We start from the raw sequence: 19,418 nt of genomic DNA, 5'->3' as shown, positions 1-19,418 counted from the left end.
CTGATGTGGTAGTAAACTTCTTCCTGTCCAAGAGTGTAAAGTAAGCTGTGACAAATGGTATGTTCATGAGAGCTCCCCTTCAGGGCTTCCTGACTCCATTTAAAATAAGGTTTCCCTTTATTAATTTTCACATATCTGTTTCTCCTTTCAGTTACCTCAGTTTTTGCTTCATATATTTTAATGGTCTGTCACTAGGTGTGTAAATGTTTATAACTGTTATACCTTCTTACTGTATTGAAACCTTTGCTAATTTATAATGTCCTTTATCTATTGTAAACTTTTTTGATTTTAAGGCTATTTTGTCTGATATTAGAATAGCCACACCTGCTCTCTTTTGGTTACTATTTGCATGGAATATACTTTTGCACCCTTTGAATTTCAACCTATTTGTGTCTTTGCATCAGAATTGTCTTATAGACAGTAGATAGTTGGATCATGCATTTTAATTCATTCTGCAAATCTCTGTCTTTTGATTACAGAGTTTAACCCATTTACATGTAAAATAATTACAGATAAGGAGGGACTTACTTTTGGCATTTTTCTAGCTGTTTTCCTCACACTTTTTCTTTTGTGTTGAGTCAGTTTTTTTATAGTGAAATGTTTAATTCCTTTCTCATTTCCTTTTGTGTATATTCTGTAGTTTTTTTTGGTGTTTACCATGATTAAATTTAACATCCTACATTTATAACACTCTAAGTTGAATTTATGCCTGCCTAACTTCAATAACATACAAAATTTCTGCTCCTTCACAGCTCCATCCCTTTACCTGTCAGTTCTTGATGTCACAGAATTATCTCTTTATATTTACAGTGTGTGCCCCCAAACATAAACTAATAATTTTTTAAAATGCATTAGTTTCTTAAATTATGTGGAAAACAAGATTTTGAATTATAAACTAAACTTACAATAATACTAGCTTTTAAACTAGTGATTTTTTTTTTTTTTTTTTGCCGTACGTGGGCCTCTCACTGTTGTGGCCTCCCCCGTCGCGGAGCGCAGGCTCCAGACGCGCAGGCCCAGCGGCCACGGCTCACGGGCCCAGCCGCTCCACGGCACGCGGGATCCTCCCGGACCGGGGCACAAACCCGTGCCCCCTGCATCGGCAGGTGGACTCCCAACCACTGCGCCACCAGGGAAGCCCTAAACTAGTGATTTTTTAAATTTAATTTTTATTTTATATTAGGGTATGATTGATTTACAATGTCATGGTAGTTTCAGGTGTACAGCAAAGTGATTTAATTATACACATACATATATCCATTCTTTTCCAGAATCTTTCCCATATAGGTTATTACAGAATATTGAGTAGAGTTCCCTGTGCTATGTGGTAGGTCCTTGTTGATTATTTTATATATGGTAGTGTGTATACATTAATCCTTAACTCTTAATTTATCCCTTCACCCCCACCTTTCTCCTTGGGTAACCATAAGTTTGTTTTCAAAGCCTGTGATAGACCAGTGATTTTTTTCTTAATGTATTAATCTTGTCATTTATGTGGAAAACTGTGCACTTACAAATCAGTGTTACAGTAGCAATAGCTTTTATAATTGCACATGTATTTAATTTTATTGAGATATTTATTTCTGCATATAGCTTAGAGTTAATGTCTAGTGTCCTTTCATTTAATCTTGCAAGAATCCCTTGAGCATTTCTTGCAGGGCAGATCTAGTGAAACCAGAACCCCTCAGCTTTTCTTTTTTTTTTTTTTTTTTTAATCTGGTAGTGTCTTAATTTCTCCCTCACTTTTGAAGGACAGTTTTGCCAGATATAGGATTCTTGGTTGACAGTGTTTTCTGTTAACACTTTGAATACATTGACCCACTGCCTTCTGGCCTCCAAAGTTTCTGATGAGAAATCTGCTTATAATCTTATTGAGGATATGTATGTAATGATTTACTTCTCCCTTGTATATTTCAACGTTCTCTCTTTGTGTTTGGTTTTTGAAAGTTTGATTATATGTCTCTCAGCATGGGTCTATTTGAGTACATCTTACTTGGAGTTTATTGAGCTTCTTGGATGTTTATATTCACGTCTTTCATAAAATTTATGAAGTTTGCAACCATAATTTCTTCAAATATCCTCTTTGCTCTTTTCTCTCTTCTCCTTCTGGGACTCCCGCAATGTGTTTTTTGGCCTATTGGTGGTGTCTCACAGATCCTTTAGTTTCTGTTCATTTCTTCAATCTTTTTCTTTCTGTTCCTCAGACTTAATAATTTCCTTGTCCTATTTCTGTTTCCTAATTCTTTCTTCTGCCTGCTCAAATCTGCCTTCTAGTAAATTTTTTCATTCAGTTATTTACTTTTCAGGTCCAAAATTTCTTTTTCTTTTTAGGTTTTCTATCTCTTTATTGATATTTCCATTTTGTTCATGCATCATTTTCTTCACTTTCTCCATATCTCCCTTTAGTTGTTTGAGCATCTTTTAAAAAGTTATCTTAAAATCTGTCTAGTATATCTGTCATTAGTCCTTTTTTTTTTTTTTTTTTTTTTTGCGTTACGCCGGCCTCTCACTGTTGTGGCCTCTCCCGTTGCGGAGAACAGGCTCCGGACACACAGGCTCAGCAGCCGTGGCTCACGGACGCAGCCGCTCCACGGCATGTGGGATCTTCCCGGACCGGGGCACAAATCCGTGTCCCCTGCATCGGCAGGTGGACTCTCAACCACTGCGCCACCAGGGAAGCCCTCATTAGTCCTTTTTAAGGGACAGTTTCTGTTGATTTATATTTTCCCCTTTAATAGGCCATCCTTTTCTGTTTCTTTGTATGCCTTGTGATTTTGTTGTTGTTGTTGTTATTGAAAACTAGATATTTAAATCTAATAATGTGGTAACTCTGGGAATCATATTCTCCTGCATGCCCGGATTTGCTAGATTTTGGTAGTTGTTTTTGTATATTTATTTATTTTGATTGTTGTAGGCTATCTCTGTGCTGAGGGTCTGCCTGAGGTGTAAACTTAATGTCCTCTCAGGTCTTTATTTGAGACTTTCCCTCAGCATACCTGGTCACTTTCTAATTTTCCCAGTACATAAAGTGGTTGTTGAATGTCCTTGTCTTTAATGTCTGGCTCCCAGACTTTAAAAAAGAGAAAGATGAAGGGGTGGTGGTGGAAAGGGTGCTGGCTCTTTAAATCTCCTAGAAGGCGGTGGGAGAGCTGGTGGGAGAGAGGTTCGCAACAATGGAGGGAGCTACAACAGTGGCTTCCTGCAATCTTTGTCTGCACCTCTGTGATCAGAAGCAGTGATCAGTGATCAGAGCACAGATCCCAAATATTTGGGGGACAGGGTCCTTTTAGCCCATCATGGGTGGGGGACGGGTGGCTGGCTGCTCCTGTGCTAAGACCTGAAGTTGACCCAAATTAACCACCAGTCTTTCCTTGGAAGTGCAAATCTTCAATAGACCCCAGAGTTCCAGAATAATTACATCAGACAGATCCTGCCAGTGTAATTGTTGTCTAAGTGGGGAGACAGATTCCTGGTTCTTCCTACTCCACCACCTTCCCTGAATCCTTTGGGCTTTTGTATCAACTCTCAGAGGTAGGAAGTGTTTTACAGATGACGAAACCGAGCGTCCAAGTATTAACCACCCAAGCTGGTATTACATAGCTCATAACTGGTAGAGCTGGGAATAGGCACTCAATTCTGGTTCCATTGCACATATGCTTGACTCTTACTTGGTTGTGTCTTAAGGTGAAGGGAGTGGAGATCTGAAGAGGCTCCTCTCTTTATTCTACCAGGTTCAGGCCGAGGTCCTCCTTCCTTATCAGAGCCCTCAGCCCAAGGTGGAGAAGGATGAGCATTTCAAGACTGGTTTCTTGGGACTTCCCTGGTGGTCTGGTGGTTAAGAATCCACCTTCCAATGTGGAGTTTGATCCCTTGATGGGGAACTAAGATCCCACATGCCATGGGGCATCTAAGCCCGCGTGCCACAACTGGAGAGCCTATGTGCTGCAACTCCTGAGCCTGCACCCTCTGGAGCCTGTGCACCACAACTAGAGAGAAGCCCACGTGCCACAACAAAGAGTCTGTGCACTGCAACAAAAGATCCTGCGTGCTGCAACTAAGACTTGACGCAGCCAAAAATAAAATTAAATAAATAAACATTAAAAAAAAAAAAGACTGGTTTCTCTCCTGTGGCTCTCAAGGAAGCACTGCCGGGCAGTGTAAAAAGTCCTGTGAAATATTAAAAATATTGAAAATAAAAGTTTTAAAATATTGAAAATAAATTTCCCCAGGAGGCTAGAAAGCCTGTAATAGCTAATTTTTTTCCGTGCTTAAAAAAAAAAAATTTAAATATGCTTAAAGCAAGGATTGAAGGAAATACATGCAGCCGATGCAATATATCTTCTGTATCTCTATTTCCTTAGTCTCCCTATATATATATTTACCACAGTTTATTACTTATTACCAGCTTACTATGTGCTGAGCACTGTTAACCCCTTGACATTCATTCCTTTATTGTCCTCTTACAAGGAAGGCACAAGCTGCATTTGCTTTGGGAATGGAAAGCAGCTGCTATGGCAGCACCTAGGGTTATAGAAACTGGTTATCTAGAGAGCTAAGGCACTTTCTTGTAAGCTTGCTGCAACTCTTCGAAGGAAGAACAAGCATTTTAGGTCCCCTGCTTCTGCTTCCCCCTCCCCATCTTCTGCTTAGCCTTGAGAAGCAGGGTTTTTCCCTGTGTCCTAAGACAGAAAGCACGCCATAGGTTTTGCATTCCCAGAGCCAATATTACTATTTACATTGCTGCTTCAGATTCCAGGTAGAAACTGACTTTTGTTCCATCTAACGAACCCAAGGGAAAAAATTTTAAAGAAAACATAAAAGTTGAGAAAGCTCTTTGGTTGAATGTATTTCTATGAACAAAATTTACTGAATTTTGGGAATTTCATCCTTGATTTGTATTTCCTTTCCAGTCATAATTTGTACTTTGTGCTCAAACATCCACCACTGTTTTTTTCTCCGCACAATTTCCTATAATTTTGCTTTCAGGAAGTGACTCACCAAAACCTGAGGAATATAAGCAAGTTGAAACACATTTTCTGGATGAGAAAAATAATCTTTAATGGAGCCTGTAAGAATTGTTTCAGGAATTAACATGAGGAGTTCATAAATAAAGAGATATCCTTTTCTTATTTATTTATTTATTTATTTATTTATTTATTTTGCGGTACGCGGGCTTCTCACTGCTGTGGCCTCTCCCGTTGCGGAGCACAGGCTCCGGACGCGCAGGCCCAGCGACCATGGCTCACGGGCCCAGCCGCTCCGCGGCATGTGGGATCTTCCCAGACCGGGGCACGAACCCGTGTCCCCTGCATCGGCAGGCGGACTCTCAACCACTGCGCCACCAGGGAAGCCCTCCTTTTATTTTTAAAGCAACAATATTGGTAAAGATTCTTGGTTTCCCAGCAATATGTTTTTTGCATAGCAACTGAACTACCTGAAGGAGATAGGAATAAAGATCTCCACCCTGATCTACCCTCTGAAGACTGGGAGGTACAGCAGCTGTTTTTATTTTTCTAGGTTTCTGTGATATCTTTTTTTAAAATTTTTTAAAATATTTATTTATTTATTTATTTTGGGCTGCGTTGGGTCTTCATTGCTGTGTGCGGGCTTTCTCTAGTTGCGGCGAGCAGGGGCTACTCTTCGTTGTGGAGCGCGGGCTTCTCATTGCGGTGGATTCTCTTGTTGCGGAGCATGGGCTCTAAGCGCCCGGGCTTCAGTAGTTGTGGCTCGCGGGCTCTAGAGCCCAGGCTCAGTAGTTGTGGCGCACGGGCTTAGTTGCTCCGCGGCATGCGGCATCTTCCCGGACCAGGGATCGAACCCATGCCCCCTGCATTAGCAAGTGGATTCTTAACCACTGAGCCACCACGGAAGTCCCTATGTTTCTGTGATATCTTGATGACTAGAATGCAGTGATGGTGTTGGGGTAACTGATACCACAGCTGTCACCCTCATCTTTCAGCATAAATTCATCTGTGATCTCTTTTCTAAGTTGTAAACAAAGTGAGTGGGTAAAGTATGTATCAAAGAAGAGTGTGTTCTTCCTCAGAAAATTTCATTTCCAGTAATTCCCTATTAGTTACATCTTTATGAAACAGAGGTGAAATTGATTTGTATGATTTTATTGCATTGAAATTTTGAATAGTCTTGGAGCCGGAAGGAATTTTGAAAAGAGAACTAGAAGAGAACGAGTATTCTTCCCCTCGCTACTTTTGTATTGACTGGTAGCCAACATTATAGTAAGGCAACTACGGACATGCGTGCCAGGACTGCCTATTTAAGGCTACAGGTTCTTAGAAGCCTTAAAAATATTTTCTTTTACCTATATGCCTAGTGTAAATCCATTGTCAAAGAACTTTAGGACAAAAGTTGCCTCCTTCAAGCCTAGTCTTCATGATTTTAAGCTCTGTATGTTAGTTTTTTTTTTTGCGGTACACGGGCCTCTCACTGTTGTGGCCTCTCCTGTTGCGGAGCACAGGCTCCGGACGCGCAGGCCCAGCGGCCATGGCTCACGGGCCCAGCCGCTCCGCGGCACGTGGGCTCTTCCTGGACCGGGGCACGAACCCGTGTTCCCTGCATCGGCAGGTGTACCCTCAACCACTGCGCCACCCGGGAAGCCCCTGTATGTTACTCTTAACATTAGTGATTTTTGGCATAGACTGCTTCTGGTAGATGTATGAAATGTTCTTCTATATATTTATTGAGTTTAAAGAATTAATGTAATCTAGAGTCTCATAGGTCCCAGCTGTTTTAGAATGTAGTAGATTGTAGCAGAAATATATAAGCTTTGGAGGCAGGTAGGTCTGGGTTCAAATCCCACTTAGGCACTTACTTGTATAACATTCTGGATATGTTGCTTAACCTGAGTTTAACTTCCTTATAGAGAGTAAAACCTGCTTTATAAAGTGGCTATAAGGATTAAACTAACACAATATACTGCTTTAAGAGGTGGTAGCTATTAGCATGGCATTTGTTAGACGAACAGCTCCATAATCTTTGTGCATGAAATACAAAGAAAACAAGTAACACTGGTAAAAACACATTTATTTACGTACCCTGTCGTGTGCCCGGGAGGTGTTTTTCACTTTCCAGTAATTGAATTAGGTTATAACAATTAAAATTCCAGAAGGTAAACTATTGTAATTTATTGTTGCTCATGACCGTAAGTAAACAGACACGGTACCACATAAAGTAATTTTAAACATGTCTAAACTTTTGGTATAGCTTTGATGTATACTTTGGCAATGGACCTAATAGATTACCAATATGCTTCTAAATCCCATGGTTCTCTTCAGACACAACAGGAAAAATTTCAATTTAATATTTCAATTTCAGAAATTTAACAAAGATTCTTAGGAAGCTGGAAAAGGCCATTACTTACGCCTATAGTGTTTACCACAAATATAAATGTATTGCTATTAAAAATAAAATCATGGTAGGCAGCAGTCAACTAATTGCTAATTTCATTTTGTAGATTATATAGGATTTCTTGAAAATAATTCACCTCAGATGGCAGGCTACAGAAGTTTGTTATTTTAAAGTAGTTCTTTACTCATTAACTTTTTGAGGACTAGTTAAAAGGAATTCCGATCCCAAGTCAAATCACTGAATGGCCTATCAAATTGTATTTTACACTAGAAACAGCCATTTCCAAGAGACTGCATCATACATGGCATTTCCTTTGAGAATGCCTTTATCCCTGGCTTCAAATCTTACTTACAGCATATGATTACTTTTAGAAGGTTTGGTGTTAAAAAATGGTACTCATTTTGCTAGAGCAGGATATAAGAATGTGCTGATCACCAAGTATGAGATTTTACATTACATTAAATTAAAATTATATACTGTTGGAAATAGACAAGATAGGGAGTTCCTAGATCCTAGAAAATATTATGGCTAAGGAAATAGAGAACTCAAAAGAGGAATCTACCTCCAAGAAACTACTTCAGTATAGTAAAATAGAATTAAGTGCCCTGTCTTAGGAAAAAGTTTGTTAGTAATAAGGAACTGGGACATCATACATTGTTTCTTTGGAGATTAAAGTGCAGGCTATGAAATGGCATGTAAAATAATGCATAAAATAGTGCAATCTTAAGGTGCCATTATTTTTATTACACATAGCCTATGTTCATATGTCCATTTTCGCTCAAAAATCCAGCTGTAGTGACACCTTTTAGCTTATTTATTTAGGCATTACTTATACTTTGTTCTACCCACCTTAGGGGCTACATAGAATATTTTAACATTTTAACAAGTAGAATAATAGCGCCTACATTTGAAACTACTAGAGATTAAGGCAAGCCCCTGTAAAGTTCAGTACTCCAAAAACACGTTTTACAAAAAAAGTTGCTTCCAAAACTAGTGGCTTTAGACCTGATGGCACCCCAAGTTTTTAAAACAGTATGATTACTCTGATTACATTTGTGTTTGCCCCATTATTTCCAGGCTCTGTACATCAAGAGGAGCTCAAAACAAACAAACAAAAACCAGGTTCTATATCCTCATGTTCTAAAATAATACATAATTCAGAATATGTGAAAACCAAGCCAAGTCCACGTGGGAGATAAGCTGAGAATCCTGTTGGGGGTGAGGAGGCAGTCCTCTCCATTTCTTCCATAGGCCCTTCCACATGGTACCTGTTTGTAGTATTGCACCATCATCAATTCGTAAGTGGGACGACTTATTAGAGAAGTCTCCTCTGAAAGACAGCCAAGGAAGATGACAGGAATACTTTATAAAATGTTGTTCTAGGACAACACAGTATTAACATACAGCATTTAAATTACCGACCTATAATCCAGGGCAGGATGGTTTCTCTCTTGGGAGGCTAATTTACAATAATTTTCCTGTAACATATGTCAGTTATAGGTGAAGGAAATATTTTGTGATTTGTTGAAACTTAAATACCGTTATACTACCCAAATGCAAGTATAACAGCTATCAAATGGGCCAAGGCAACATCCTAACATGTTTTAGCTAGTTAAGATTTAAGACTTAAAACAAACTGTAGTGCTTTATCGCCTACTGTTACGCCACATTCGTGCATTAACAAGTGCAACTCATTAACCTTATGGGCAGATGACTACAAGTGTATACTGTAGAAATTTGAATTTTGAAACAGAAAATCTATCTTTTAATAGTGAGTGCTTATTATGGAAGCCAAATACTCATGTTAACTGAGACTATACATACATGTAGGGTGTCCAGATGTAGTTTAAAAAGAGACCCAGGGAACTTTAAATAATTCATTAACAACTATTAAAAAGATCATCTGAGGTTACATCCCTTTGTAAGCCTGTAAACATGTACTCTGTTACTTAAAAGTCTTCCTATTACCAGGAAAGCAGACTATTAAAGGCCATGAGTATTCCAGTAGGCCTCCTCCAAAGTTGTGACAATATGGCTAAATCCTATGATTAAACAAATGAGACCTGCTGAGAAAATGAGTTCCAGACAGGGACTTTTATGGATGACCTTGGCTGACAAATGTTTTTTGGAAATTGTTTATTTTAAAATTACCTTCCCAACAAACCATGAAAACACTTGGATGTTATTTTATGGTTTTTCATTGAAAACATACTACATTGTAAATGGAGTTTCAAAGTTAGACAAAGAATTGATCAAAATCTAAGGACAATATTATGTAAGGACAATGTTAAAAATTGATAAGAAAAATTTTCATTTGGTGAGGTTAATCTCAAGGATGCATAACCATGTCATGTTGGACAGATAAAAAAAAGGTAGTGACCTTGTGCTTTTATTCAACTAAGGTACTTACCAAAACCTTAGGTTTTATACAGGTGTCAAACTCCCACCTGGAAAGGGATAGTATTCTATACCACACCTAAGTTTACCTTAAATAACTGAAGCCCAAGGCAACAGTTGTTTAAAAGAACTTAACAGGCAAATAATGACTACATAATTTAGTACATTAAAATAAAACTAGGACAGTAATAGTTGACTGTTTCAAAAATATACAAGTGGGGAAAATAACCACTGTACACAATTTGGAGGTTGTTAAAGTGACCACTTAGAAGGTTGAACAGTGCAAGACATGCTTTTCCAGTTACAAGCTCAAAACAGGAGTGCAAACGAAATTAAAGCTTTTGTTTAAAGTTGCAGGATAAGGAAAGCTTGAAATTAATATTAGAAAGCTTCCCTCAGGTCATTCCCCAGAAATGAAACGATCAAAATGCTTTTTCATAGTATCATTTTCTTCACTGAACTTTCTTTCAATGGCAAAACTGCATCCCATAGGTTGGGTTCCCTACTCACACCACTGGTCATGACCACATTTGATCAATGAGCATACACAGTGGTGAGTAAGTAAGGAAGAGTACTAGTTGCCAGAAGTCTGACATCAGTGTAAAGAATTTGGGGTTCTGCCTTAGCCAGTGTACCTGAACCCTAGAGAGAATAGATAAAGCAATGGGCTTTAATACTCTCTTATTCTTGTAAAACTGGAGGACAAATGGACATACAAATACCACCCCGCCCCCAGAGGCAAGCTGTTGTGGTGGAAGATGTTAAGCACTTAAATGAACTAAGACGCTGCTCTAAAAAGTGGAGAAGTGTAGAGGTTCAAGATCAATACCAGTGCAAGAGCTTTTTAAGTGAGTTGACTAGGCAGTGCATGCATCCATCCATGCAAATGTAGGACATGGCCCCGAAAGTGAACCGAAAACATGTATTTAACAGCTGGGTAAGTCCCTTGCCAGTAGTTTATAAAAATATATAGTCAATACTGTAGAGGCCCCTTCTACAGCCAATACTATGGAAGTCCGTTTTAGTTACCCATTACTTCAATACCAAAAAGCATTTACTACTTTTCAGACATTCCAGACAAAGGTCACTTATAACAAAAAGTCAACTTTTTTTTAAAAAACAAGATACTGTCCATTTAAAAAGTAGGTCTTTTCTTTCAAGTGAACAGGACATCTTATGTATTAAACTTCTAGTCCGTCAAGACTGGTTTAAGATCCTTATGTAATGTGCATATATGCAGAAACAAATAAACTTGCTTTAAACATTATCTGCACAGAAATAAAGTTAACTTCTCAAAACATGATAGGATAGGTCTGGTTAGTACAAATCTATTGCAAAATAAAAGGATTCTGTGCATCAGTTCAACCAGGAGAAGCGGGAAAAGACTGTCCCAACCATGAGAGTTCAAGTTTACGTTGTGTTCTGAAAGCCTAGAGCTAAGGGACACCATGCTGCTCACAGTGTCCTGATATGCAGAACTGCTCAAGCTACGAAGTCAGGGCTTCCTCTGGAGCTAGAAGCACATTCTGGTTTACTTTCTACTCCGGAGACGTTTAGATTTCCTAAGAGAGTCTATGGCTTCTGCGGCCTTTTTGCGTTTCCGAGGAGACTCTTCATTCTGCCCAGACCCTGAGGAGTCTCCTACTGCACTTTCCATTACTTCTCGCAGTTTGCGTTCCAGCTCTGCCAACCGTGCGTTCTGTTCACCTATGATCTGGGTCTGCTCTAGCAGTTTCTGGTCCTGGTCTTGAAGCTGTTTCTGCTGTTCTTGCACTTTGGTGCGAAGCTCAGAAATTTCACGCCTGAGAACAGTCACCCCAGCACCATTTGTCTTAACCTGCTGCTGGAGTTTGGTAACCTCTTGTCTTGACGGGTTTTGCTTAGAGAAGAGCTGCATTGTTGTCAGGGCTGCAGAAGGTCCTGGAACTGTGGAGAAATAGTTTAACATGGTCAATCACTTAAAATGCCTCACTACCAGTAATACTTCATTAATTAAACTTACTCAAAAATAGAATATCCTTTATAATATCACTTCTGATAATTTCTTCTTTGCAATCTACTTGATCTAATGGATTAATCAGACACCTTGTCTTAACTATAAATGAGTTTGAATTCTGATTCTCATGTTCATGTGGCAATATGTGGAATGCAAGCAAATGGAGATGGGCATTTAATGGCATAAACTTGGATTTAAAACATTATAAAGCATTTTTAGGACCTAGTAAGAAAATGTAAGTAGTAAAATGAGAGTAGAATTATTTCACACAAGCAAACATAAACATCTGAGTTAGAAGTACAGACCTATCATGTTCGCAAATCCTCTCTGCACTTAGTTATATGCAAAGGCTTCAACGTTAGCCAAACAACAGGGACACCATCAAAAAGTGGGTTACTTCACATGTGATGATCAGGAAGAACTTCTGACATGGTGTAGGAAGGCTTTGGAACTATTCTGTTTTAGGAATAATAGAATGTAACATGGGCATAAAAATCACTATTTTAAACTAATAACCTACTTTTTAAAAACCCTATCTCCTGAAGCTTTTCTAAAAGGACCAGGTGGATCCATCCACACACTAAAACCCATCTTGCTAATTTTCTCCTTATACATTTAAATACTCAGAATATTTTCCTTGGCTGATGCATTCTTCCTTCTCTCTCTGCTTACCTTTAACCAACTAACAAGGCTCAGATCAATTCTCACCTCTTGTGAAGTCTCAATCAGACCAGCCAACAGTGATTTTATCTTCCTTAAGATTCTCTCTGCTACTCATTTGACATTTAAATGGACACTCCTTTAAACTACTTCTCTTGCCTACGATAATTTGAGTCTGGATATGTCTTACCTTCTGAAATAATAAGATTCTTGAGAGAAGACACCATCTATTATACTTCATTTTAGTCCCCACAGGACACAGTACAGTGCTGTGCACATAACAGGTACTCAATAAATAATAGATGTGTTAATGCTGAGATGCTGTAAGCTTTATTATTAAATTACAGACAGCCACTCAGTTACCCCACCGAGTACTCCAGGGAGCTAACTAATCTGAACAAAATATTTTACTAAAAATTTGTTCCGAGATTTAAAATATTTGCAAGAGTTGAAGATACTGAACAATTCATTCTTTCAGTAGATAAGGACACAAATCTCTAGGATCCGACAATGTTCAAGACAGGTTTATGCACCTTGTCTTCTAAAGTAGCAGCCAGATACTCCAGGGGCTGAAATAATTAACTGGTTATTTCCATGAAGAATTTTTTGGGTTTTGTTTGGTATATTTGATTCTGTTATAGGATAATGAATACTAACTAGTCAGAAACATAAAAAAACATTCACATATACATAGCTTTTCACTCAGCAATTTGCTCTGATAAATTTATGCCAAGTTAAAAGTTGTGGATATGTACAAAGATTTAGCCACAAGATTATTCTTCAGAGTATAGTTCAAATACTGAAAATCTGGAAACAAATGTGCTTAACAGTAGTGGATCAGTTACATAAATTATGGTCTGTAGCCCAATCTGTCATTAAAAATTTTGTTGCAGATACAGTTACAGACCCAGAAAAGTTCAAGATACACAGTTAAGTGGGGGGGAAAAAGCAAGTTACAAATCTATGTATGAACATCATTATAAACTGAACGTATTATAAACAAAAGATACCTGGAGGAGAGCCCATGAGTCTTCCAGATACATCTGATCCTGGTAATTTCCTCTTTAGAATTGGAACAATCTTTTCATCAAAGTATTCCATTGCCATGGAGGAAATATCCCTTAACTCTTGAAGTACTTCATGAGCTCGCTGAGGGGCTCTGGTAGAATTGACATATCTCAACACACGATAAATCTCATCAATCACCTAAAATAATGAGCTCTCATTAGCACTTTAGATTTATTATTTTTTTTTAAAGAAAACAGCTAAACAGGGAGCAAAGTGACTGCTTGTTTTGCAATTCCTATAAAGACCTACAGGTGACTTAACTGATATACTGACCACTGATAACATTACCATCTGTAACACATGGCTTTGGGCTTGTTATAATACTTTATACATTTCATAATTATATTTATTTAAGCATCTTTTCTGTACTGTACTGGTGCTACGGAATCAGGATGATTAAAATACAGCTCCTGCCCTGAAGGAAATCAGTGTAACTGGGGAGAGAGATGCGTAAAGAAGTGATGTAAAGAGGGATATACAAATTGCAAAAGAAAAAGAAACTAGAAGACTAAACTAAGAGATTAGATCTTGTATGCAAGTAGGGGTCGGGGTGGGGGAATTACCCAAACCCATATTCTACCAATCCTCTGAACCTACTTCACTCTAGTCTGAATCTGTTTCCCAAAGCCCCAGGGACTCAGCCTGATTTCCTTCGCTCTTTCACACCGCCACTATGTGCTCTATCCTTGAAGTTTTGTTTCTCTTAGACTTGCTGTGGATTGGAATCAAGTCTCCTCAGAGCCCACTTTCTTGTTATCACCAAAGGGTAGCAAGAGATCCTTTTTCATTTTAATAATAATTGCAATGGGGAAACACAAGGCATACATACATGGAGAAGAAAGCTGACAATCCCGATTCCTAATTCTCTTGCTGGAATGGTAACTGAACCTTCCTTAAGCATTCTGCCCTCAGCTTTAATCCCTGTGAGGTCAGCCTTACTTTCTCCTATGGCTTCGGCATAGACCTGAAGATAATAATGCACATCTCTGAAGATCTCCAGTCTGGATGACATCTGTTCCAATGGGTCTTCACCTCACAAGACTTGTGGGTTAATCAGCCAAACCATTCTGTCACCGAAATATCTCAAACCACCTTGAATCCCACTCATTTCCACTACTGCACTTACCTAGCCAGTACCCAGCTACGGAACAATCTTATAACTGGCCTTTTCTTCTCCTTCATTCAGGCTGCTGAGTACTGCTAGAGAAACATAAAATCTTGCAGAATAGTACCAGGACAAATTACAGTCCTAACACGTTCTAGACTCTCAGGGCAATGAGATGATCCTTGTCAGTCTAGCATCATGTGTGCTAAATAAATGTCAGCAAAATTAAACTGTTAGGATGTGTCTTTATCGTGAATCAGAGAAGACTTCACAGAAGAGGCCCCATCAGTGGGCCTGGAGAGATGACTAGGAATTGGCTTGGCCTAAGGTGGTGTATATGTAGGCAAATGTAATAAGAGAGGAGATATGCTAGTTTTGAATTACATGGGCCATGCAGGTGATACTAGACAGGCAGGCATATCTGGAGATACAGGCTAGGAGATCAGGAGAGAAACTCCAAATGATGAAGAGGCCTCAGTATCCAATGGCGTAACAGGGACTGACATTGCTAAGGGAGAAGATACAGAATAGGATAGTCAAAGGCAGAATCCTGAGGCACTAGTGGTTAAGTGATACATTTATTTTTGGCATTACTACTAGATTATGAACTCATCCCAAAAGAAAATAACATTTTTTTTCAATAAAAACTTACTGAACTACCAATGTTAGGAACTATTATGAATATTTAAAAAAAAAAAAGAAATGAAGAAAACAGTACTTTGTCTTGGGCTTACAATTTAATTATGTGAACAAATCCTAACCTGTAAGCATTTACTGGTCAGGAGAGGCTTCTTTGACATATTTAAGGTAAAGCTGAATGATGATGAGGAACTGGAAGATCTGGGAAGAAAAGCGTTTAGGCAGGAATAACAATGGCAATGGCTTCAAGGTCTGAGTCAGTTTGGCTTGTTTAAGTTCAAGGGTTAGAAACATGCAACCTATATCTGTATCTCCAAACAGTAAAAATTTATGGAATCTAGCATAAGCTCAATGCTTTGAAAAAAAAAAACCCTAATATTTATATATGATTACAAAATTGTTAATTACAAAATATATAAGCTAAAGTAGTAATAGTTTTTTTTAAAGGTCCTTCATATTGACAGAGAGTCTATGTACTAGTGCCAGGATATTAACTGACCCACAGTAGCTCTGTGTTTATCAGCGTTTACATGTGTGTTATAAATCAGTACTGCGACGCTCCGGTATCATTTTATGCTGGCCTCAACGCCCGTATACTCCAGCTCCAGATACAAAGTAACCATGAGCTCTTCGAACTACATCAAACCCTCTCTCTTTTTTGCTCAGGGTTTTTGCACATTATGATCTCTTTTCTGGAATGTTCTTCCTGCATATCTCCCCTACCTTCTCTAGGCCCAAATTTCTTACTCATCCTTCAGGTCTCAGCAACACTTTCTCAGAGTAAGCAGTCTTTTCTGAACCCTCTTTCAGTTTACACCGTGTTAACATCGTCATCAAATCCTTTCTTTTACCTTCAGAACACACAAGCACTACATTTTTCTGTTTACGTCTGTCTCCCTATAATATAGTAAAAAGCTCAACTAAAGAGACCATATGCCTCGTTTCACTGTCAGATTCCCACAGTCTAGCAGTGTCTGGCACAGAGCAGATACTCAATAAACGTCTGTTAAATGAGTGACAGAGATGGTCAAGTGTCATAACTTGCTTAATAGTGACACGTCTAAATAAGACTGTTTAGGGGCAAGCCACAGGGGTAAAGTCAATACAAGAATATGACTTTTAGAGGCCGGATTTTGAATATAAAGGTTATAGTTAACAGAATTTTTATTGAGAGGAATTTTTTAAAAAATACATAATACTTGAAAGAGTATTTATCCACAGCTTTATTAATGGATCTATTTATGTTATGTTTATGTACATAAATACTGGCAGACAGAAGAATTTTTACAGTATATTTGAGCTAGACTAGAAATGACTGTTATAATGATTCAAGCATGAATAAAACATACATCTTATCCAGTGCAAGAAGACTTAGCGAAAGACCCATACACAGCAAAGGCTAGCTCAAACTGAGTAAATTCAATGTACAAGCAAAGTGCTGTGTGAAAAAGAAAGTAGAGAGAAATAAGATCTGTTTGAGAGAACTGAGCAGGCCTAATGAAGGACTTGGCAATGAGAAATAAGCAGAATTTCAATGGGGAAGACAAGTCTGAGCAGGAGGAGGGTATACATGACTAAAGGAGGAGTGGACTGAGGAGATGGATGATGTGGATGGACGGGTGACAGCATAGGAAATCAACATGTATGTAGTGCTACTATGTACCATGCCTTTATTCTAGGTTTTTAAAAGAAATTTATTATGCAGTGAATCCTCTTCTATAACCCTGATTCTTCAGAATTAATTTCATATCAAACTATCCCATAGGGATTACTAATACTAAATCACATCTGTAAACCAATTTGTGAAATAATCTTATCTTTATTGTATTCAGCCTTCTAAATATAGTGTGAAAGCAAGGTATCTCTTTCCATTTGTTCAAGTCTTCCATTAGGAAACAATGTTTTCAAAGCTTACTATATAGAGGTTATTTAGTTAAATGGACTCATCCATGTTTTCAATAAAATTAAAAATATTTTCTGGGACTTCCCTGGTGGCGCAGTGGTTGAGGGTCCACCTGCCGATGCAGGGGGGCGTGGGTTCGTGCCCCGGTCCAGGAAGATCCCACATGCCACGGAGTGGCTAGGCCCATGAGCCATGGCTGCTGAGCCTGCGCTCCACAACGGGAGAGGCCACAGCAGTGAGAGGCCCGCGTACCGCAAAAAAAAAAAAAAAATATATATATATATATTTTTTTTCTTTCCTCTGTCCATAAGTTATAAGCAAAGGACAACGTGAAGAAAAAAGGACACAGCATGTTAGAACCAAATTGCTTCTAGCATTCAGAGTCATCAGTGGCTACAATGGCTTTAGAGGCACGTATTAAGAAAGCATAGTATTTACCTGATTTTTAAAATATTTCAATTTCTGAGTAGGTTTAATCACTTTCTGAAAATTACTTTAGCAACAAGAATGTAATGTGTGAGTCTTGTGTCCAGTATAAAGATCACAGGTTTTAGGCAGGTCACCTAAACTCTTTAATGGCTCTTTGTACACCTTTCAAATAATATGCCACATGCCGAATCCTACCCAAGTTTGAGATAAAAATATTTTCATAACTATTATTAAGTTTTAAAAAAGTATGGTAAGAAACCAAATGTGAACAGCTATCATATTTCTAACACATGCAGTTTACTAATATCATGCTTATGTTTAAATTGGCACAGTAATAAATGACATACTATGAATATCATTTAAGTATTTCTACTACTATAGATGAGAGAATTTCTATCTTGTTTAATCTACTGTTTAGCAAACAAAGCTCCTATTAAAATACTGAACCTCATATGTTCTCATTTTCTGTCTTTTTGTTCCACTTGAGATTTCCTTAATTTTCCTTTCCGCCCCTTTTACTTAAAATTGTTTCTTCCATATTTGTAAATATTTCCTTATATGGCATGTGTTTGACTATATATTTTCTTATTTCTCTTAGACTATTAGTCACAGTTTCTTTAAGTTTCATATCCTTGTATTGCTTTCTCAAAGGTGTGTTTTTCCCCATTTGTTTCATTCTGTGTTTCATATTAGTCTGGCAATTCTCTACTCCTTGCTTATACTTAATAATGGAGCACACAAAAAGCTGATCAGAACTTCTAGTTAGCCAAGATGGTGGGAAAGGTGGGGTATAGGGGGATAAGAGCAGAGACCTAAAAAAAAAAAAATCAATGAGAATAGATTGATTCTTCTTTTTTCATTTTAAAGGTTCGTGGACTGTATATATTTACTTGGGGACCAGCATAGTGAAAGGAGGAAATGCTTCCAAGTAATAGATATTTTTAAGAATGTCTTCACATTAAAACTAATTTTAAGAGAAACAAAAATACAACATTCTGGAAGCATTAGGTAAACTCAAATTGAAGGATATTTATTCCTTAAAATAACTGACCTACGACCTTCAAAAATGTGAAGCTCAAGAAACACAAAGTGTAGGGAATTATTTCACATTAAAGAAGATTAACAAGTCCATGTGTAATCCTAGATTGAATTCTGGACTCAGAAATAAGAATAGTTAAGGGGACTTCCCTGGTGGCACAGTGGTTGGGAATCCGCCTGCCAATGCAGGGGACATGGGTTTGATCCCTGGTCCGGGAAGATCCCACATGCCATGGAGCAACTAAGCCCGTGTGCCACAACTACTAAGCCTGCACTCTAAAGCCCGTGAGCCACAACTACTGAGCCCATGTGCCGCAGCTACTGAGTTTGCGTGCTGCAACTACTGAAGCCCACGCGCCTAGAGCCCATGCTCCACAACAAGAGAAGCCACCGCAATAAGAAGCCTGCCCACCGCAACCAAGAATAGCCCCCGCTCGCCACAACTAGAGAAAGCCCACGCACACCAACGAAGACCCAACGCAGCCAAAAGAAAAAAAAAAAAGAATAGCTACTAGGAAAACTATTATTGGGATAAGAAATGGAATTTAAATACAGATTACTGATTAGATAAGTGTATTGAATCAATGTTAAATTCCCTGAGTTTGATATCTGTACAGTGGTTAAGTAACAAAATGTCCTAGTTCTTAGGGAATACACTGAAATATTTAAGAATATAGGGTCACAGTAGCTCCAACTTATCTTCAAATGGTTCAGAAAAAAATAAAATACGTATGCAGAGAGAGAATAAAAGCAAATGAGACAAAAGGTAAATAATTGCTGACCTGGATAAAAGATATATGGGAATTCCTTGTAATATT

At 38.3% G+C, this 19,418-nt stretch overlaps 2 protein-coding genes across 4 annotated transcripts in view; one reads left to right on the top strand and one right to left on the bottom strand.

Annotated features, from left to right (window-relative positions):
* TP53BP2 (tumor protein p53 binding protein 2) overlaps positions 1 to 19,418 on the top strand; it is a 192,825-nt gene that overhangs the window by 23,567 nt on the left and 149,840 nt on the right. The window lies entirely within an intron of this gene.
* FBXO28 (F-box protein 28) overlaps positions 7,024 to 19,418 on the bottom strand; it is a 30,199-nt gene continuing 17,804 nt past the window's right edge. The window contains exons 4-6 of one of the 3 annotated variants that reach the window (XM_081224254.1): positions 14,316 to 14,450; positions 13,429 to 13,624; positions 7,024 to 11,688 (exon numbers count right to left, since the gene is read on the bottom strand). In XM_081224254.1, coding sequence (XP_081080380.1) covers positions 11,294 to 11,688; positions 13,429 to 13,624; positions 14,316 to 14,450 — 726 coding nt within the window. In that variant the 3' untranslated portion in view covers positions 7,024 to 11,293. The other 2 variants (XM_081224255.1, XM_081224256.1) reach the window with 2 other exon arrangements.

The sequence above is a fragment of the Mesoplodon bidens genome (assembly GCF_964165515.1).
Source record: "Mesoplodon bidens genome assembly, chromosome: 2".
Classification (NCBI taxonomy): Eukaryota; Metazoa; Chordata; class Mammalia; order Artiodactyla; family Ziphiidae; genus Mesoplodon; species Mesoplodon bidens.
This window is presented reverse-complemented; position numbering and strand designations above follow the sequence as displayed.